General features: G+C 44.9%; 1 protein-coding gene across 1 annotated transcript; it reads right to left on the bottom strand.

Moving 5' to 3' along the window:
• Nucleotides 1–1,258: 1,258 nt before the first annotated feature.
• synj1 (synaptojanin 1) lies at nt 1,259–20,959 on the bottom strand. Its single transcript, XM_030792460.1, has 29 exons — nt 20,908–20,959; nt 19,699–19,852; nt 19,276–19,362; nt 18,580–18,847; nt 18,118–18,343; nt 17,692–17,775; nt 15,827–15,888; nt 14,407–14,503; nt 14,063–14,238; nt 13,835–13,916; nt 13,469–13,621; nt 12,749–12,905; nt 12,291–12,314; nt 11,662–11,853; nt 11,325–11,409; nt 10,954–11,094; nt 10,561–10,753; nt 10,204–10,362; nt 9,940–10,096; nt 9,575–9,686; nt 8,682–8,894; nt 8,388–8,466; nt 8,011–8,173; nt 7,617–7,802; nt 6,897–7,028; nt 4,396–4,430; nt 3,940–4,129; nt 3,486–3,784; nt 1,259–2,026 (listed from the first exon to the last, which is right to left on the bottom strand). The coding sequence occupies exons 2-29, from the start codon at nt 19,820–19,822 to the stop codon at nt 1,259–1,261; spliced, it is 4,644 nt and encodes a 1,547-aa protein (XP_030648320.1). The 5' UTR covers nt 19,823–19,852; nt 20,908–20,959.
• Between the last annotated feature and the right edge of the window lie 1,017 nt (nt 20,960–21,976).

The following is a 21,976-nucleotide window of genomic DNA, read 5'->3' as shown; positions in this document are numbered from 1 at the left end:
GTGAACTTGAAAGCCTAAAGGACAAAAAGCTTTTCAGTGCGTCTCAGATATGACACACAAACAAACATATGTATGTATGTATGTGTGTGTGTGTGTGTTTGTATGTGTATATATATATACACACATATACATACACACACACATACCACACACACACACACACACACACATATATATATATACACATGAATAAATATGTATACAATTAAACTTGTTTACATTTTTCACACTTGGAGAAAAACGTTACATAACTACTATGTATATATGCAAAGATATATATTTCCACAACTTGTACAACTAAGCAAGTTAGATAGGCAGGCATTTACAAGGAGACATGGGTGGAAGGGAGAGAGAGAGAGAGATAGAGAGCAAGAAACACGGTAAATGGCCAACGAACTTGCAGATCTCCACTGCAGAGTAACACTCAGAGAATAGCGAATTCTGTAAGTTATTCAAACATAGTTAATGCCATGCTGTTTGGTCAGGAAAAAACAAAAGAAGAAAAAGATGAGAGGCAATGAGGAATGAAATTTACATTCATGGTAAGAGAGTGGTAGCAAAAATATATATGTGTGTGTGTGTGTGTGTGTGTGTGTGTATATATATCTTTTTTTGAATGAAGCTTGTGGGGCTAATTAAGCCATGTGATGGAGGAAATATGACGGAACAATAATCTTTTCGTGTTTTAAAAATCTCTGCATGTCAAAAGGATTTTTTCCATTTCTTTAACAGGTACACCAGTGCATGACAGAACAGAACAGAGATGGCAGTTTCCTTTTGCAGGTCAGCAATAATTTAAAATGTGCAAAAACAGCTGTTATTTATTCATTTAAGATTTATTTATTTTCCTTAGAGAAACGCTGCATTTCTTGCAGTCAGCTAGGTGTGTCGCCTGGTTTGTTTACTGAATATGCATGTAAAAGTGGAGATACTGTATACGTGAAGAATTACATAGAACCACAGAGCAGTCAAATATTGCACAATATTGTTTCTTTTTTTTCCTCCTAACACACCTTTGTGCGTTTCGAAATATTTATGCATATATACAGGCACAAGTTTTCTGCTAAAATGTAAACAACACAAGAATCGTATGTGTTCACATACTGTTGTGTTGATTTCCATCTTTAGAACAGAACTCTAAAATATTCTAATCTTTTTGTTTTTTTGGACAGGGGTGAAAGACTTATATATTTTCTTTTTAGGGCTTAAACCTGATACTCGTGATACCCCCCCCCCCCCAAAACATTTGATTTTTGTGTTATCTTTCCGTGAATTCGCTGGTTCTGTTTGGAATCTGTGGATTATTGGGATTAGTCCTGCCTGAGACAGGCGGTGGGATCATGGGGAATGTGGAAGTCGTGGGAGCGGCCCAGTCGGAATCAAACCCCGAGCCGGGGAACCGGCTCTGGGGAAGGGTGAAGGACTTGCCGGCCGGCCTGGGTAGGGACGCGGTCCCGGCAGCCGCCGGAGCTTTTCCTGACAGGGACAAGTCTAAATCATCCTCGAACGTGACCCAGTTTTGGGTCCGTTTTGCCGGGGCGGGGGCCGGCGGAGGCAGCGGGGAGAGGGTTGCGGGGAGGGTGGAGCGCCTGTCCATCAGAGACGCGGTTCTGCCGAGGCCGTGCGCGGGCCCGTGGGCCTGCTGCTGGGTGTAGAAGTCGGGGGTGAGGGATCGGCGTTGGGACTGGGCCAGACCGCCGGTGAAAGGGTTGGTGCTGCCGGGGCACGTGTCGCTGAGGAAAGGGTTGGGGGAAACACGCAGGGTCTCCTGTGACCTACTCCGGGAGGACACCGGGGGAGGAAGCAGGGCCTGAACGCTGGAGGGAGGGGCCGGCTGGGAGGAGAGAGGAACTGAGTGCAGGGAGCCGGGCACGGGCGAGGGGGACGGGGAGGTGTGAAGGGAGGCGCTCCTTGTGAGGGAGTGGGTGCTGAGCCAGGAGGCGGAGGAGAACACGTCGGATGTGAGGGGGTCAAAGGGGTTGGGTTTCCATTGTGCTTCTCTTTGGATCCCGTTCATCCCATTGGTCTGCGTTAGAGAGATAAAAATAAAAATAACAAATCAAAACGATTCAGTGAGATGAAAGGTGAACATTTAGAAATGAAGAACACATTCTTTTTGGTAATGAAAAAAATAAAGGAAACAGGATTCAATAAATTGGGCAGTCTGAGAACATGATTAACCTTTTAAATGCCATTAAAGGCATGGAGAAATGTTGGGTAAAGCAGCTGTTTACAGTGAACTAATGAATTAGACCAACATAGTCTTCAATGGAGTTCTTAGTCCTATGAAGTGAAATGAAGCCATTGCTTACAATGCACGTGTCGCATGTGCTTTGACAAATCTGTTCAAATGTCATTTTCCTTCACAGAAATGTACATAAACAGTTGAAGACACTGAACATGTTCATGAAAAACAATAAATGATAGTTGGAAGACATTTTACATGAAACTCATGGTGTTTTGGACCACTGCAGTCAAAACTGCAGTAAGCAGTAATGATGTCACTGTTTTGATGGCAGAGGTAATTATTCTTTGAAGCATCCTGTCAAATTATTACTACAACAGGGCATGACACTGGTGTAACAAAGCCAGTGTTTCTGGAAACTTCTATTAGTGAAACTGCCACCATTGCCCAACGGCTTTTTGGGCAATGCATTCAAACATTTTGTGTCAGACGTTTCAAGTAAAATGTGACCAAATAACAATGCACATGAAATCATAACCATCCTACACGCTTAATGGGAACTTTCAACCAAAAGAAAAAACCTAAAGATGTAGAAAAGGAGAAAACGAAAAAGAAACAAACATGGAGGTTCCGCAAATGTATGAATAAAGCATACATTATGTGTGACAGAGAATTACTATACTGTGGAGGGACACTGATTCTACTGAATTAGACTTAAATACCTGTTACCCTGAGGTTTGCTCCTGCTTGTGAAAGAGAAAAGTGGAAGACGGCAGAAAGAGAGAGAGAAACATTAAGACTGTGAGAATAGAAAGGGGGACCGGGGGGGGGGGGGGGGGGGGGGGTGAAAAGAGTCACTAAACCAACTAATTTTCAGACCTGTTTCACCTCAGATTCACAGTGCACAACTAAAAAGGTACATCTAGGCCATTCTGCTGGTGCTGGCGTTTGCATTCTGAGGTAACAGGGCAGATTCTGCTAGAGCAGGCTAAAGGTGGGTCTTTTCACCATTTCACCCACGTTCTTATCCAGAGCAACTTAGAGTGAATATTTTCTATATCAAAGGTCAGCCGCCACAGGGCCAAGTGCCTCACTGCTACAGCCGGGGATTCGAACCCATGACCTTCTGGTTACTGTTCTGCTTCCTTTACTGGGGTTGCGCTACAAGCACTTCCCGCTACACCCCACCAGAGGTGGCCATTTCTTAGGTTTGGCTTTCAGTACGTGAGGAGAACGTGAGGTTTAAGCGAAATAAGAGCGAGAAAGTTGGGGGTGGGGGTCTGGGGGGGTCATGACTCACCTTAGAGGCAGGGGCTGACTCAGGAGGCAGGGCGTGTGAGGAACGGCTGCGGGGAGGGGGTTTTGGAGAGGCCAGGCCTGGAATGGGCACGGGGGGGGCGGCCGCTGCCGGGGATCCTGCTGCAGGCTGAGGCTGTAGTGGGGTAGCCAACTGCGGCTGCATGGGCGGGGGTAACTGCTGGGGCTGCATCGGGGGCGGTAACGGAGACGCCGCCTGCGGCTGCACGGGTGAGGCTGCCTGCGGCTGCATGGGGGCCGGGAGCTGTCCCCTTGGAGGACCTGGCAGTGTAGGAGGTGGACCTGCGTGTGAGGGAAAGACATTGGTTTGTTAATCGTGACTGGGAAAAATGAGGAGTGACCAACTATACAAAAGACACAATCCAAGGCCCTAAAAACCTTCTGGGAGCATTACAACCGATATATTTGGGTGTCAGCGCGGTGTAGGAGGTACGCACCGAGAGGCAGTTCGGCCGGTTTGCTCTGAGGCTCGGGAATGGGTCTCGGGGCCCCTGGGTGAGTGTCAGGGGCAGGTCGCGGGGCTCCAGGGTGGACCTCTGGGATGGGTCTCGGAGCTCCGGGGTGAGAAGGGGGAGGGGGTCTGCCTTGTGGGGGAACACTGATGACCCCTGCCCTTTGTGGAAGATTCTGAAATAAAACAAATACACAAACAAACAAATAAAATTAGTCAGCAAACAGACAGACGAGGAAGATAACCCTTAGAGCAGTGGTTCTCAATCCTGCACCTGGGTGATTTAATCAAGAGCATGTTTATCACACTAATCAGGTGTGTTTGGAGCAAGGATAGAGAGAAGATATGCAGAGCAGGGGTCCCCCAGGAGCAGGATTGAGAACCGTCTTAGAGAATACAACTGCTGGCAGACGATCTGTATATGACTGTAGGGTTAACTCACCGGCCTCTGGGGCCCTCCGGTGGCCTGCCCTCGTCCTGAAATACACACACACACACACACAATCTCAGAGTTAAAAATGGACAGACATTATCAGCCAGCGTCCTGAAGCAAAAAGACGCTTCCACTCTCACCAAAAAAAAACCCCAACGTTCTATAGGTACCATTTAGCTTTAGAATCTTCAGAAAACTAAAGCCTCCTGCAAACAATGACAGAAAGCGCTCTCAAACAAGAGCCAACCACCGAAAACACGCCGCCCACAACAATGCATTGTCTGAGTTCATCTCAATTTGTTGGTCTTTGTTTGGTGAGACTCGAAGGGGCTAAAATGAAACATTCGGTAAACAATCGGTGGAAAAAGATCTACATGTTCCACAGTCCGAAGGTAGTTTGCTCTGTTGCAGTTTGTGACTGCTGAACAAATTCTCATATCTATTTTTTTTGTTTTCTATTATTGCAGCAGCAGACCATGACTTACTACTTGCATCCATCCCAGTGTAACCCCAAGCCCAGGTCTAGGAGACCCCCCCCCCCCACCACCCACTAGTATATTAATTAAGACTTTTACAGAATGGGGGGGGGGGGCAAAAACATGTGAGGTCCATTCTCAATGCCCTCCATCTGTGGCACTCTGTGAGGGTCCTACGAATCTGTCAATTGTTTCCCCTCTGCAGGAGTTTCAAGGGTAGACCAAAGCATCCAGTGTGAACTACCTGTTCAACAGCACATTCAAAATCACGGCTGGCCACTCGATGCATTAGCCTGACTGAGAGCACAGCAAACCTTTCCCACATCACTTCACAGACGTATGCCTCAAACGGAGAAGCCAAGGGGCCCAGAGTGGATGCACGGCAGGTGTAAACACTGGCCAATATCTTTCAAATTGAGCTTCACTTTAAACGTGTTGAAAAGTTAATCCACGATTACACAACTAAAAGAGCCTGAAGACTTCCCCATTGGTGCAGCGCCAATATAACGATTCAGCGAGCAAACAGCCCAGAGTGTATGAAACAGGGGCTCTCTGGTTACTTACCAGCTGTGTCTGGTCTGGCTAACGCGGGGCTTTTTTGTCCTTTTGCAGCATGAAAATGAGGAAGTCAGCCATCAATATACACAGTTTCATTGTATTCCATTCATCTTACAGGTTTAAAATTAGATAACAGGAGATTCTGGTCATGCCAGTGCCTATAAAAAGGTTTGGGCCTATGCATACCTGGTGAGAAATGACCTAGAACGAGGTTCCACTGATATACGACACAACTGACGTAACTAATCTACGACCACACCTCACGCATCTTTGTCTACGCATTCACATTGTGCTACACCCAAGGAATGACAACCACCATTAAGACTCCATGTCTGCCGTCAACGATTCAGAACAGACTGATTATACTGCGTGCACAGAACAAATACTCTTTGGTGCGACATGAAGTCTTAATTGATAAAATGTGAACACCAATGAATAAATACAATAAATAGAAGTGAGAGGGGCGGGGTGGGGGACTGTCCATCTAATAAATCGTTCATAACTTTTTGTATGTGTGTGTAAATACCTTCCATTTCGTTCATATCAAAGCTTAGCACAGGAGGCTCTTCGTAGCCTTCACGTGAAAGTAAGTACGTTTTTTAAAAAAAGAGGAACAAAGTAAGAACAAAAACCACAAGCGTTGAGTGACTGACAAAAATAACCACCAACACCTGCATCTTAGTATTGCGTAAACTGACCCACTAGGCAAAATAAGACCAAAAAAAAATTACAACCATCTGAACACAAAATACCACAACATGTACTAACAGAGACTTCACAATTAACCAACTGCTTTACAATGGCATGGAATCTGCCTCCAACTACAGACTACAGCTAATTAACCAGTGAAGACTGGCCTATGAGCGTACACACTGCAGAGTCACAACACACCGCACAATCCACACACACACACACACACACACACACACACACACACACTGTGGTACCTCCTGAATCTTTCCTAGCAGGGGCATAATCCATATACACAGGGGTACCTCCTGAATCTTTCCTAGCAGGGAGATAATCCACACACACTGTGGTACCTCCTGAATCTTTCCTAGCAGGGGCAGGGCTCGCTCCTCCTTTAAGGACAGTAGATAGATAAATAGTTTGATGACAAAAAAAAAAAAAGACAAAAAAAACAGGTGTCCAGTTCGTTTGTAGCTGATGAAGTCTACAACTGTTAGTCTACAATAGTCTGTGAAACAGTTTAGTACCATAAGAACGACCTATTTGCTTGTTTTTTGATTAATTTTATACAACATATACCAGAGTACCATCCAAACACTATAGCTTCCTCATTAACATAGTCTTAAAACAACTTAAGAATGACGAATTTGACCCCTTTATCATATGAATAGGATAATTCAATATTAATGCACACCTATGATATCTCCAAATTTAAGGGCCACACCGATACAGAATCTGCAGTGACTCTAACAGCGTAGAAATGACTAAAGAACCAGATTACGGTACCTGAGGGTGGTGGAGGACGCTGAGGGGGGGCCGGTCGGGCTGGAGGGGCGCTGGGTCGCGGAGGCGGGGGTCGTTTAGGCTCCAGTCCCTGAGACAAGGGGGCGCCGACCGCCTGTCCGTCCGCGGGAGAGCCTAGGGTGGAGAAAACACGCTCTGACAACTGACGATCTTCAAAGCGGCAAAGCGAGGTCTTTCCGCACAGCAAAGCGCCACTGCAAAACTGACCGAGGTCAAATCAGCATCTGAACGAGAGCGATTTAAAGGCTTCAGATGCTCATTTGACCCCTGGTCCTGAGGGGGGAACAAACTCTGAAAGCCACTATCCTCGAAACTGCAAAGCAAGGACAACGGCTCAGCACACAGAACGGCATGAAGCAAGAAAAAACAAAACCAAACAAAACAAAACAAAAAAAACCATTCAAAACACTGGCGCCATTGCAAGAAGCTGTAGGATCAGCCATGTTTCTCCACACTCTTTCTTTATTTTTTTTTACCTGCAAATTCCCTCCTACATGGCGATGGACTAAAGGTTCCTTTCATGTCAAAAGCAACAAAATCAAAAGCACAGAACAAATCAGTGCACAATAAGAAAATACAAAACAAAAAACAAAACAAAAAATCCCCAAAAAACAAAACACACAAAAAACCCCACAAAAAACCCCACAAAAATCACATAACTGATGAGATGAAATGAAATCAAGCTGCCCGGGCTGGTTTTACCTTGCGGGGGTCCAGGGACGCGTGCAGGTGCCCTGCTGGGTCGGCTCGGAGGCGCGGGTTCTCCGTGGGTGGGGGAGGGGCAGGGGCTGCCGCGGGGGGAGGCTGCGGGGGACACGCCTCCGCCCATCCCGGCTCCGGGCTGCAGGTGCTGAGGCAGAATGTCCTCCACCTCTTCGTCGATCTCTCCTGTCACCACATTTAAAGGAATCTGATCTGGTCCCACCACCAACACATTGATTTGCCAGACATACACCACGCATCGCATCACACCGTTAGCATGCGCCCGACAAACCACAGACACATTTCTACGCCTTCTCATACATCAGAGCCGTCCATTAAACTAAAACGGAGGTAAATAGGAAATTTCCGCGGTGACGGTTTTGTGACGTCCTACCCTCCATGTCGTACTCGTCGCCCATGTCCGAGTCCTCGGCCAGCAGCGTGGAGCTGGCGGAGGTCGGGATGCTGCCGCAGATCCTCTCCACGCTCATCTCCTCCTCCAGACTCTTAATCCAGCCGGGACTCTTCAAACGGATGTCTATGGTTTTCCCCAACACCTTCATACACACACACACACACACGAGACGATCCGTTAACACACCCTTACATGCAGTGAAGTCTGGGAAAAGGCAGAAGCGGTCATATCCCAGAGGTTCAGGCATAAGAACAATTATATCAGTAACTACTGGTCATTTAAAATATGAGTGTGACCCGACATTGGCGAAAAATAAAAATAAAGGTTGTTTTTGTATTTTTTTTTAGTTAACTTACAGTGGAAGCACTCAGTGACAATGCAGCCAAAGCAGAGTAGCCCTCTAGAAAGGTCACCCACATCTTCTCCTCCACAAACCTGCCCAACAAGAACGCATGACAAGAGGGTCAAACATTCCACGCATCAGCGTCGTCTCTGCGGTGAATGTCTGAGTTCATTCACAGTTATTCATATTTATTCAAGTTTTTGGACCAGAAACGTCCGAACAGTTAAGACAAATTAAATAGCTCTTGGAGAACAGACAGATAAGTTAAAATATAGGTAAGATATCGGTTTAGCAGACGAACACTAACCTTATAAGAATGACTTCACCAAAAGCAGCAAACTTGTCAAGTAACTCGTCAATCAAAGCGTCATCGAAGTAGTCGTCGGGGCCAGAGGAGCAGAGGGAGACCAGGATGGTGCCGTCAGGAGGTCCCTGATGGGCAATCACCTCCTTATAGACCTGATGGCGCGCCTCCGGATCCACCTCTAGTATATCCACATCTATAACCGCCACCACCGGCCTAGACAAAGACACAGAGAATAGAGATGTGAGATTTCACACCTGGTTTGGCTGAAGCAGGTTTTATGGTCCAATGGTAAATTACTAAACTGAAGAAAATCTCTTTTAGGTCATTCTTCTATGTAACAAACCTTTTTGCATTTGTTTTTCGGTTCAACCCAATCTATAATGTTATTATTATCATTATTATTGTGATTATTATTATTATGATTATTATTATTATTATTGTTGTTGTTGTTGTTGTTGTCGATGTTGTTATTTACGTGTAAAATGACTTCTATCCATAAATTAATTTTCCTGAAAACACTCATAGAAATCTCAGAGAAAGCATATCAACCTAAAATCTCACCAGGACACAGAAAAAAAAAGAGGAAAAAAAAACTAGGAGATCTCACAGAACGTACAGGGGACCCACAGGAAGCTGAACCACAGCATGTAAACCATCGAAACCCTGGGTAATATAGTTCCTCCCTCGTGTACTGATTTTAACGTTGCTTAACGGGTGAAATGAAGGAAGTGAGAAAAGAAATAACGTTTTCTGCCATGTGCCTCCTACTAACTTACAGTCAGTATCTATGTGCCCTTAACAACTCAGAGACAAAGGGTTATGCCACTTAAAAACTTTTAGAGAGTGACGCTGCTGTGTCAGTGTGAGAGCCTGAGAGAGATTTGGATCTTTACCTGTGATCAGAGGTCTTCAGCTCCGCTCTACCGTAGTATTTCAGAGTCCCTGGGCTCCATGGGTACTGGTCTTCATCATTCGCAGCAACTCCTACCATGTTCATCTCCTCAGCTGTCACACACACACACACACACATACAATATACAGTTACACACATAAAACACACACGTCAAATCTGTGGAGGGATGTTCTACTGAGCAGGATTTCACGCACAGCCATATAACTTGAGTTAAAACTCAAAACTGTCCAACAGGACAATTGCTATGGGACGGCCTTGACTTTCGAAATCACTCAGTCTTGAATTAGTTTTGTCTAATAAGCAGAATACTTGGTTAAGCACAATAAATCAAACGAAGAACTATACCTGTTTTATCAAAGTTCCATTTCCTCCTTTTCCAGAGGACGCGGTCGGTCCAGGCGGGGGTGCGGCATTTCTCACTGGTGTCGTAGTCTTCAGAGAAAAGGTCATACTTGTAGGTGGGGGCAAAGTCTAACTTTCCCTCGATGTAGCCCCTGAAAATCTGGGGAGCAGAGCAGAAGAAGCCAGTTAAACACAAGCCTTAAATGGGGGGGGGGGGTTGGAGGTTAGGAATGCTTGATTTATGGTTTGAGCTGAAATAGTAATTACCATGCCAGCGTTCTTCTGTTCCACCAGCTGGTCTCCGGCGATCAGAGCATCCCAGTTCTGCTGCCTGATCAGCTCTTTCACCTCTTCGTTGGGTAGGCTGATGCGATAGTTAAAGTCCCCGCACCAAAACACGTAATCGTGAGAACCGAGAAGTCGCCCCTGCAGGACCAACCAAAAATGAAACGTTTATCCCAAAGGTTTAACTTGAATCAAGCAGCCCAGCACATATTGTTGACTATGAAAGGAACATGTTAACTGTGAAAAAATATCTTGGGCTAGAAGGGTAAGAGGAGGTAAAGTACGATGATTTGAAAATTCCTGATGAGATTAAACCCTAACTGTGGGAGATTTGTTTACCATGGGAAAGGTGAGTTTGCGGCAAATCTCGTTGTAATCGTCGTTCCTCTCCTTGACTTGGGATTGTCCGGCGGCAAAGTGAGAGCACACGAAACATATACTGGAGGTGTGGAAGAGCATGCGGATGGCCACGCCCCCTTTGTTCCCCGTAGCTCCGCCCATACCGGTCTTCACCGTATCCACAGCTACATCCCTGTATCACGCATGAAAACCAGAGAGGCGTCACCATCACAATCGGCTTTACGGTTACCTCACATATCAACGCGCCCTCTCCGTCCATCCACCGGGTCTTTCAGTTAGGAAGTGAAAACGTATGTGGAAAACAGCGGGGTTTTAGCCAGTGGAGTGAGAGTTAGAGCGAGCGCGTGGGCCACGGGCGGGGAAAGGTCATACCGGATGAACGGGGCATGCTGGGGGCGAATGAAGACGAAGAGGCAGACGCCCACCAGCTGCTCCGAGGCCAGCAGCACGTATTTGTGATCCCTCGAAATGTTCTTCTGCAGCTCGGCCGCCCAAAGTTTCTGATTGGTGGTGCTGCGAGGGGAAAAAAAAACGATACGGGTTTTCTCCGACAGGGCCAACGCTGACAGCAACAACACTCTGTACTCTGTATTCTGTTGTATAGATCAGATTACCTTCAACCTGAAAACTATTTCCTGTTGAGGATGTTATGGCTGAGAGCTAAAATGCCATTACTTATTGAAAAACATCTCGGAGCCCAAAAAGCCCTGGAAAAGTTTTCTTTTTTCAGATGGCAAACTCACCTTGCACTGACAATGTTCCCAGCATTCAGTTCAACCATTTCCTCAAAGCCAATGGCAAAGATGTCAACGGGATTGGCTTTGCTATCTGTTGAAACACAGTAAACAATAGTCAAATGTTAAGAAACAGAATAAAAGCACAAAAATAATAACAATAATAATAAAACAAAAAACAACAAACTCCCCCCCCCCCCCCACAATTCATATTCATGGAATCTTTTACTGTAGGCATGTGATGAATGTGTCCTTGAGATCTTTTCGTATTTTTCCTGTGCTTATATACTTATCAAGGATTTGACAAATGAACGAGAGACTCGATCCCTCTCTAAACTCCACTTACCCTGGAATTCTGGGTGACCTGCCAGTTTGGGAGCATCCAGCAGCCAGTCGTTGAGTGTCTGGTTACGGAAGGCAATGCTCCGGAATTGTTTGCCTCCGTTGACGTTCCATGTGCCGACACAAACCCTGATCTGTTTGGGCCGAGTGTATCTGTGATGGTTCTGACACATTCCTAGCAACACTCTTGGAGATGCTGGGAACAGAACCATAAAAATAACAGGGTCAAACTCAAAGAGGGTCAGAGAGAGAGAGAGAGAGAGAGAGAGAGAGAGAGAATAAATCAGCCAACTAGCTGCCAGATTTACTTATTCAACCATATATAACTTAAAAATACACCAGAACCTGTAAAATAATCCACTATACATTCCTCTCCCAGTAACTGGATCTGTTTGTAATTTTTGCTTTACTACAGACAGTAAACAAAGAGGTGTATACTGAAGGTCTGAGTACATCTGAGCAAAACTGTACGTGAACAATGAAGTAACACACACATAACTCAAAACACCATGAAAAAAAGTGAAGGACAAACCAAACGCCAAACAAAACGTAAACACTGTTGGATGAAAGCTATTAAAAAAGGAGACTATAAAAACACCATTTACATTTATGACAGGGCAGTGTTTACTATACCTGATTGTAAAATGGGCTCAGAGACTAATATTGAGAGCAGTAGTGGGGGAGAAGAAGGAAAGAGAGGGAAAGAGAGGCAGAGCGGTTAGCCGGTTAGCCAGATAACAGCATTAGCACAGTGTTAAAGCTCTAATCTCACAGCTGAACGCAGCAGATTAGGAGAAAATTCCCCCCTTTTAAAGCCCACTGGCATGAGTAGCGATCAGTCCACCTCCACAGATACATCTCAAAATCCCTCAGCCCAGCTCCCAGTTAAAACCAAAAGGTCGAAACAAAGAGACATTATTTCATAACCAGATAAACTCAAGTAGAACACCATCAATTTCTGTCCAATGAGTTGTCACCTTGACATTAAGAGAATCGCTTTTCCCCCCTCCCCCAACACAACACGGTCACTAAAGTGGAGAACATTTCTAATCTGTGTTGGTTTGCGCTAGACGCCCTGTCCTGTCGCTCACCGTAGAGACTGCTGGTGGTGAGAAGGGCTCGGGCTTTGTCGGCCAGGTCGCTGTTGAGCGTGCTTCCCAGTCGCAGTATGTCTATGGCCTCCTGCTTGGAGCTGTCGAAGAAGTTGTTCTGGATGGTTCTGGTGACGGACCGGGCTCCGTCTTTGAGCTTTCCCGCCTGTGGGAGTGAACACGACAGAGACATGAGACCGCGTATGCGTATGCGTTCACATTCACGTTTGCATGTTTGCGACGATCGCCCGGCGATACGAAGGCCGTGGACGTAGCGTGACGTGACCTCAGGCTGTTTCTCTGTGGCGCTCCAGTACTGTGAAGTGATGTGAAAACAGGCCTAACTAAAACTGACAGCTCTGACACAAGCTTTCATTCTCTCTGCCTCACACAGTTCTCTTTCCTCTGAGCAACACACACACACACGTACACACACGTACACACACGTACACACACACACACACACGCACACAAAAGGGAGCGGAAAAGTCGTGAAGACAACACAACAATTCAAGTAACAATTAAAGTGACTTATCAACTTACCAAGCATGTACAGAAGTTTCCAGAGGAAAGCAAAGGAATATAGTACACACACACACAGATACACACGTGCGAGTTAAGAGACGCATCCAGAAAGAGTTTTAGCTGATCATAACATTAAAAGAGACATTTGGTCTCAACCTTAAAGTTCCAGAGTTTTCACCGGAAGGACATGGGTACCTTCGCTTTGCCATCCAGAGCCCCGGTGCCAGCATAGATCTTGCTGATGGAGTCTCCGTTAACAGACCACATGGTGCGAAAGACTTCTTGGAAACGCGCCACCAGTTGGGGCTTTTCAGTCAGGCCCATGTCTTCTAACTGTTTGGGTAACATCTAAGAGAGAAGAAGAGGAAGAAGGAAAAACAAAAACAACGGAATAAAAACATTCAACAGAAGAGGAAAAAGAAAAAAGAAGAAGAAGAAGAAGAAGAGGAAAAAAAGACACTCAGATAAAATTATAATTTGATTTTTCAGCATTTTTGAAATGGAACAAAACAAAAAAAGATTTCTGGCACAGCTGCTAATGTGAGGTCTAACAGGACCAACCTCCAGTGCAAAAAAGGCCTGCACGCTGTTCGTCCTGTCCAGACAGTCCAGACAGTTCACACGGAGGGTTCCAGCCTGGCACCTGTTTGATGAGGGACAAGTGGAGGTCAACGCACGAAGAGAAGCCAGTGAGGGAATGGAGAGAGGAGAGGCACGTAATGCTCCGACGATAAGGACCACTGGGCCCACCGAACCAAGATCTTCCAAGTTTCGGCGGTAAGAACTCACCTTTGGATTCCAGTTTCTCCAGAGTAGTAAAAGAAGCCGCATTCCTCCAGGAACCTGCTGACCTGAGGTTTCAGAACACTGTGTAGTTTCTCTGTCTTTCCCCCTTTCACCATCTGATGGTAGTCAAAGTTCACCATCTTCACGGCAGAGGCGTGCTCGGAAGCTTTGAGGTGACTCTGACGAGGACAAACACGACAAACAAGCACACGTATGTCATTCGGGATCACGTATGAATCGCTCACCTGCTCAGTCTCTTTACCGCGCTTGGAAAGACATTAATGTAAACAAAGCCACTGCTGCCACAGTGGTCTTAACAAGAGATGGTGTGGTCACGGAAGAATCACCTGGAAGGCTTTACTCAGCATGTGCTCCCCCTCTTTCATTCCCAGCAGGTTAAGGATCACCTGTTTGCCGTAGAGTCTTCTCAGTGCGGTAAAATGCCTGCGGGAGATTCAATCACACAGGTCACACAGCATACATGACCCCTCAGATTCAGCCGCAGCGTGTGGGCTGGAGAGAGAAACGGTGTACGGAAACCGTGCGCGGCACAACATCGCTAGCGGCGCAACAAAGGCGCAGTGACCAACGTGATGCAAGACGGGCGAACTTGAACAGCCCAAAATCAAGCGGAGTTATCAGTGACTGTAATCCATTCACGTAGTTGAAAAGTCGTCTCGCTTTAAAACGGGGTTCCGCAAATCCAGTCCTGAGGGGCCTGCCGTTCCTTTTTGGCTTTCATCGCTACCAAAAACTGTGGTCTCTGACTGAAAAGTGCAAACACCCGCTTCTCAGAAATCAGCATATAATGATAAAAAAAGACAAAAACCAGCAGACTCTCATCCCTCCAAGGACTGGAACTGGGGAACCACGCTTACGACGAAATTAGAGCATTCTGACAGCGCAGTTTTAAAATATTTGCGTGGCAACCTCTGTAATTATGTGTTGCCTAGTAATGCTTAGTAATGGATGAGACCGGGGGGGGGGGGGGTGTAAGATGGGTGGGTGTGGTGACCAAGACAAGTGCTAGATCAGAGCTGACTCAGCACACGCAGGAGTCCAGCACTGACTCACACAAAGACTCACCGCCACCCATCTTACTCTCTCTCCCTCTCTCTCCCTCTCTCTCTCTCTCTCTGTGTCTTCATGCATAAGGGGGAAAAGAAGGAAGCAGCAGCCAAAGGAAGTCAGTTAGAACAGAGTGTACAAGTCCATTCCTGCGCTGGTCTGAACAGAAACGAGACCGAGTCTCCTCCCAGCCTATCATAAATCAAAGACTCAGAATATTTCTCACTCTTTATAGGCTCCACTTGAACAGCACCGGTGAGGGGCGGGCCTAAATGTCCTCTATGCGACCTTGGTTACAGTATGGAATTCTGCCTATGGAATGCCATGTAACGTCCATTAAAATGTGACCACGGCCAAGACCAGTGTGCCTATATGTGACTCTTAAAGGGAAGATGAGTCAGCGTTGTTACGAATTCATCAGAGCTCCGAAGAACAGGTCAGCCGTGTGTGGTTGAGGCTTAGGCTTTGTTCGCGGGGCAAAATGGGCAAGCGCACACATGCTGTTACAGTCATTGTGCTGGATGGGATTAATTATGGATAGGGCACTGAGTGAGAACACACTAGAATACATGCTGGACTTCACTGCTTTTCTTTCACCAAATATTGGGGGGGCCTTTTTTTTTCTGTTGTGCTGGAAACCAGCCAAATCAGCGGGACAGCAGCGAGAACGTCAGCAGGGAATAGCACGTTTTTAATTACCTCTCAAAGGCTGGTGCGTTCGCCTCGAATCCCCGGGACAGCTTGACGCGATGGGAGCCAACCTTTTCATAGAGAGACACACACACACACATGCACACACACAGACACACACGCACACAAAGAGAGAGATGTGTCATGTGACCTGCTGAATACCTGAACACAGGAGGGAAATCACAAAAGGAGTGGAAAAAAGAATGTTGCACAGTCAGTAAGACTCTAGAGCGGTATGGAAATTTTTTTTTGGAGAATATCTGTGCAGGAAGAGACACTGCAGGATTACATCACCTGACAGTTACAAAGATCACAGATAATACAGAACAGACATGACCCTTCACAGCGTGTTAGTAAGACAAATCTCTATGCTGTGGTTTACTACAGATGAAATACTCTTTCTGGAGATTTTAAACACTCCCATACAAAAGTTGTTTTCTAATCGGCACTGACTTCAGAGAAATCTAAGAACTTGAAACATATTTCAGCACACAGGCTAATATCCGACAGCACATCACAACATCCTCTACTTCTACAACCAGAAATTATTTTAGCTGGGTAATAATACGTGTCATTATAAAAATCATACGTTATTATAATGAAATGCGTTATCACTACATATTAATTACCAAAGGCCAATGTCTATTAACAACTCTGTTTATGAGGAGAATTAATGAGAGGTCTATTATTGCTTTCAAAGTATTTCATCCTGATTTAGCCCAGAACTTTCCACATCACTTCTTTCATCTAGGTGCTCTGCTCCTCCTCTGCTCAACAGGAGTGAGTCAGAGGGAGACGAACTCCAGGTGCCAGGAGACCAGTTCTTGGTCCTGGCAAACCTTGGCACGGGGTGCGGGACCGTCTCCTCTGCAATCCAGGGAGGAAGCTCTTGCCAGGTTCTATCTGCAGTGGGCCCGCAGCAAAGCCAGAACCCACCCAGAACCCACCCGCATTTGCCGCACTCCCGTCACTGCTGTAAATACTTAATGCAAGCTCGATGACAACGTGGCCGTGAGCTCAGGTTACTGTCAGCCAAACAGAAACAAACCGTAGATGCTTCCTGCTTTGCGGATACAACGTGAATACTGCTGTCCTTTTACAATGCTGTTTTACAAGACACGTCACTGGGTCAAGAATAACACTGACAGCATCCCGGACTATAAATGTTAACATAACAGGCAATTTGCTGATAATGGCCATAAACCTGAGCATCTTGTTCGAGAGCAACTTCCAATCAAATGCGCCCATGCAAAGCAAGCCCCGCCCCCAATACACAGATTTAAAAAAAAAAAAAAAACCCATAAAAAACAAGAACCTATTCAGTCCAAGTTAAAGCAAAGTACAATAAATGCAGCAGAATCCATCACCATTTTGTCTCTAATACAGTCTGTCTGTAGTCTCTGTACAATGTCAAAGGAAAGGCAGAGAGACATTTGAATTCTTTTTCATGAGATAGTAGGACTACTATTGTTTGCCAAAATACTAGTAGCTCCAACCATTGACACTGTACATAATGCTTTCACGAAAAGCAACGCTGCCACCTGATCTGAGAACAGTACAAAGCCGTCCAAGTACCAGATGTGGGTTCTCAGTCCGTCCATTCAGCTCTGACTGACGGCTTTCATTCAGATGCAAAACCATCCCTTGAAAAGATATTTTCTGATGACATGAACAGAAATGGTGAGCACTAACATAGTTAGTAATATATTAGCATAGTCATCAGCTGGCTAAGAATCGATCCATTTTTCCTTAGTAATAACTTCCCTTTTCATGTTAGAAACCAAACAGTCAACAGGCATGTCTGCCAAACAGTCATCCAACTGAGCATGTGCAGTTATGAAGCTGTTTTCTAAAAGGGCGGAGCGTATTCTTACCTGGATACCTGGCTGCTCCCAGAAGAGAGGTATAGAGCCGCGGATCTGAATGAACGACGACACTTTGTCGTCAAGGAAAATAACCTGCCGGCGACAGACGCGTCAATGTTATCTTTAGACGTTAAAAGCCACAAAGTAAGAAAACCACAGCAAACAGGTCCAGAAAAAATAAAGCAAGAACAAAGCAACGCAAACAACCGTCTTTTCATTAGAGCCAGACTAAGGTATACCAAACAGTGGCATTTTAGAGCCGCCCACTGAGATCACTGTGATTACCGTCACTGTCATTCTGACCAATCACTGACAGTCATTCTGACCAACACATCTCTATATTGTAGTGTACTTGTCAAAATCATCAGAAATCCTCTTAAAGCGCAACCCAGACTTCTTTTCCTAAGGGGAGGTGTGTAAGCCACAGAGACTTACCTGCTCGGTCTCCACAAAGTTGGCCACCTGTCCGTCATCGTTGGCGCCGCGCACGTTGAAGCGCGTGCCCGCTCTCTCGGAACTGAGTCGTGATATGACGCAAGCCTTGGCCTGTTTGTGACCTGCATAGATAGTTCGGATCTCCACCCCACCACACATGAGCCTCAGTAGCCAATCATCACAGTTCACCCCATAATGCTTCAAATGGAGGTGCAGGGACTGATTCCTGTACAACACACCACAGAAAATCGTCAGCTTTTGAAGAATTAGTAACAGAATCGTCATACACCATTATATGGCTACAAATGAATGAATTCCCACTGGATGAGGGATTTTGAATGTGATATTCCTTCTGTCACTCAATTCACTTCACATGAGCACTTGCTTGGTTTAAACTACTCTGAAGGTGATGGCTGATACATATGAAACGACTGAAGAACCGAAACTGAGAACAAAACCAACCAGAAGAAACGATTGTCTGACGTGTCCTCCCTGATCCTACGGTGGGCGTTCAGACTAAGGTCCAGGCTCACGCCGGTGGACGACCAGGCGAAATAGAAGTTCCCGGAATTCAGGACCTTACGCACTTCAGAGATCCTGTCTTCGTCTGAGGGGTCGTTCTTCAGAGAGACAAAATCCGTGGCTGTGACCCGGAAGACTTCAGAGTCCTGGACCTTCCCCACTGAACTGCATCCTGTCACCACAACTAAGCTGTGAAGCATGGAGTCTCCTGCAGGGGAGGTGGGGTGAATTGACTCCGTTAGGCCAACAAGCAGGCCAGTAGCTTAGCGCTAGCTAACTGAGCTAATACCAGAATGGGTTACAGCACACACTGTGCAAACCTGCTCCAAAATGCACTTTTTGGCTGTCTTTCTAAAATTCACACTGGCTTACATGATCATCCAGAAAAGAAGAAAATCAATAACACTTTGTGAATTAAAAAAAAATTAAAATAATAACAACAAAAAAATCCTTAATCAACCCTGGCTAGCATAGCTTCTTCTGTAATCTGCAACTGTGCTGACACGTTGACCTTCAGAGTAGAGGTCCAAACATTGTGAGAAAGATAAGGGACTTAATCTGTTTGGTGTTGTTTACATATGTTCTCAGAGCAAACCTCTGAGAGCTACACTGAAGAATGTTGCAGTGTAAACTCACCCAGGTTAAGACGGAGAACTCCCAGAATGCCGTAAGCATCCAGCATTTTGGTATATGTATTTTTGATAGCATCTTTTTCTGCAGCCGCTATGGACGGAGGGAAAGGTGTAGTGTTCAAATGACATCACTATGAAGTTTAATACAATGTTGTGACATGTTATACAGAGAGCATCCATCCATCATTTCCTTTTGATTTACACTTAAGCTCAGTCACATGAATATAAATTACAGAAAATCTGCAGTGAAAATGCGAAGATTGATAAACATTGAAACGAGGACTACATCAACACAGATCTTTCGTGTGAATCAGTAACTGTTTATCCATTTTCACAACAAATGCTTCAAAAGAATACATGGTCTTTTATTGCTCTTATGCTACCGATGCCTCAAAAGGAACACATATGGGAGCGGATGCTGCCTTACACAGAACAGCGACTGCTCCCGACTCGAACATCAAACACTCGTCACGATTCCTTGTTTCCACGATAACGCTATAGGGGGGTGGATCCAGCTTGTGATAAATACGATAACCTTTGCTGAATGCCATTGTTGATGTTTGACACAACCTGTTTCCAACCTAAGGAGAAAATGCACAGAATTATAATGCGTTTAGAACACGATTTATTGAAAACAATAACAAACACAGCTCCGTATCGCGTGTTTCATGAGGTGCATCTCGATTCCCGACCTCCGATCCGAATAAAAGTATAAATATCATCTGGTGACGGTATACTGTGCAGTGTTCACTGCAGAGTGACAGAGTGGCCTTGACAAGAGGAGAACCACTGCCTTCAAACAGGGCATCTTACGTCTTACCAGGGCTACCGTTTTCTATGGAACATGACTGGCAAAACACTAACGTGCAGATAGAACATCATTCGTCCCTAAAATAGAGGGTTTACTAATTACACATTAAGAAATAGTTTATAACAGCAATTTGCACAGCAAGCACGTAGCTTTCACATTAGATTATGGTTTATCCCCTCAGACCGTTTCTTAGAGATGCGGCTTCGTGACGAGGTTAGCATGCTACCTTTTTATTTATAGACTAGGAACCGCTATAATGATAAACCTCGATTTCTATGATTGCTCTTGAATCATCATCGGTGATGTATAGACGGTACTGCAGTGCTGATGCCTGGCACTTAGCTCAAAATAATATTAAACTATCATTAGCTTCACAGGTGCGCTAGCGACAGCTAACCTAGTTTACATTCACAGCGTTAGCAAGGAACAGTCAGCGCAAAGTGATTATCAGTAAGATACCAAAATACTGTGCGAGGGTTCTTTCCTTTAACAACCTCTGCCTTTCGGTGCAAATGCATCTTTATGTAAATGGAATTTTGCGTTTAAACGGTACGTATAATAACATTAACCTTGCTGCTTAGAACTAGAAATCTAGTTCACGCTAACAAAACTATGCGTCTCCGGTCAATCCTAAACTAACGTTACCCTTGGCTAGGTGGCTAGCATAGCTTCTTCTGTTCTACACTTGTAGTCTTTTGCGGACATTACTAATTCGTAGTGGCTTAACTGTCAGTTCTGTGGATGCTTACAAAACCGACAAGATATTTGATGTGATGATCGATTTCATTATATAACCAAGAAAGCAAACTGTTATATCTGTCCTACCTGTCACTGTTGTGTCTTCACTGGCTTGACAGTGGCATTTGCTTAACAAAACAGCTAGCTAGTCGGCTAGCTGGAAATCCCTCCCATAATCCCTCCCATTATTTATAGTGGACGCGTTTTCCGCCAGGACTGTCGTTCCTGCCGCCCCCTTTTAAGTTACCGTAAAGGACAGTCGCAACGGACAGTCACAAATATAGTTCTTGAAACGTTGCTGTCAAAAATTGCAACAGAATTGCGACGCTATCATTTAAAATGTAAATTCCATCCATACCTCATCTTTTTGTTCGAAATTTTCTAAAATTTAAAAAATTACTAATGAGTAAGACCGATTTCAATGTATAGAACAGACCAGATCTATAGAACAGAATTCTTATTTCCTCTTTTTCAGAATAAGGGTTCACAAAATTGATTTGCCAGTTACCAAAGTATTGAAAGTCCGATGACTGATTCTGAAGTTCAAATTCAGAAAATTATTTATTAATAAATATTTTAGATTGCTGTTAGAGTTTGATTTAGTTTCAAATTTTATGAGGTGCTTTACGAGTATTTCTCAGCCGTCAGTTTAATTCCTCCTGTTTTCATAATCGCATTCATTAGTGATCTGTTTATACTAATATTTTCCAGGCAGCACTACGTGGAAAACGTTTGTTGGTGGGGTCCACTTCTGAAAAACTTCATAAATATGAGCCTATGTGTTTTGCTATTCTATTATGTAATTAAACTAAGGCAAGTATCTTTGTAATCAACTGTTTCGCTTGAGATGCGAAATGACGGAGGTTTGGTTTCAACTCAAAAGAATCTTTGTATTAGAAAGAGAGAAGGATTTGTGAGCTGTAGCAACCATGTAACTCTTTGTGCAAACGATTAAATATATCGTTAGTGCTATTTCCTTAACGCTTTACCTTTTCCTGTGATTAATAGTATCTATTTTCCGCTCTTTGTAAAATTAGATAACAGGAGTATACATATCTCACGTCATCGTTTAGAAAGTTACACAAACTCTTATAGCCCATGCATGTTTCAATAGCAAGGTCCACTTCAGTGTTTATCAATGTCAACCGTAATTTCC

This window comes from Chanos chanos, chromosome 15 (genome assembly GCF_902362185.1).
Source record: "Chanos chanos chromosome 15, fChaCha1.1, whole genome shotgun sequence".
NCBI lineage: Eukaryota > Metazoa > Chordata > Actinopteri > Gonorynchiformes > Chanidae > Chanos > Chanos chanos.
The sequence above is the reverse complement of the archived record's forward strand: the minus strand, read 5'-3'. Positions and strand labels throughout refer to the sequence as shown.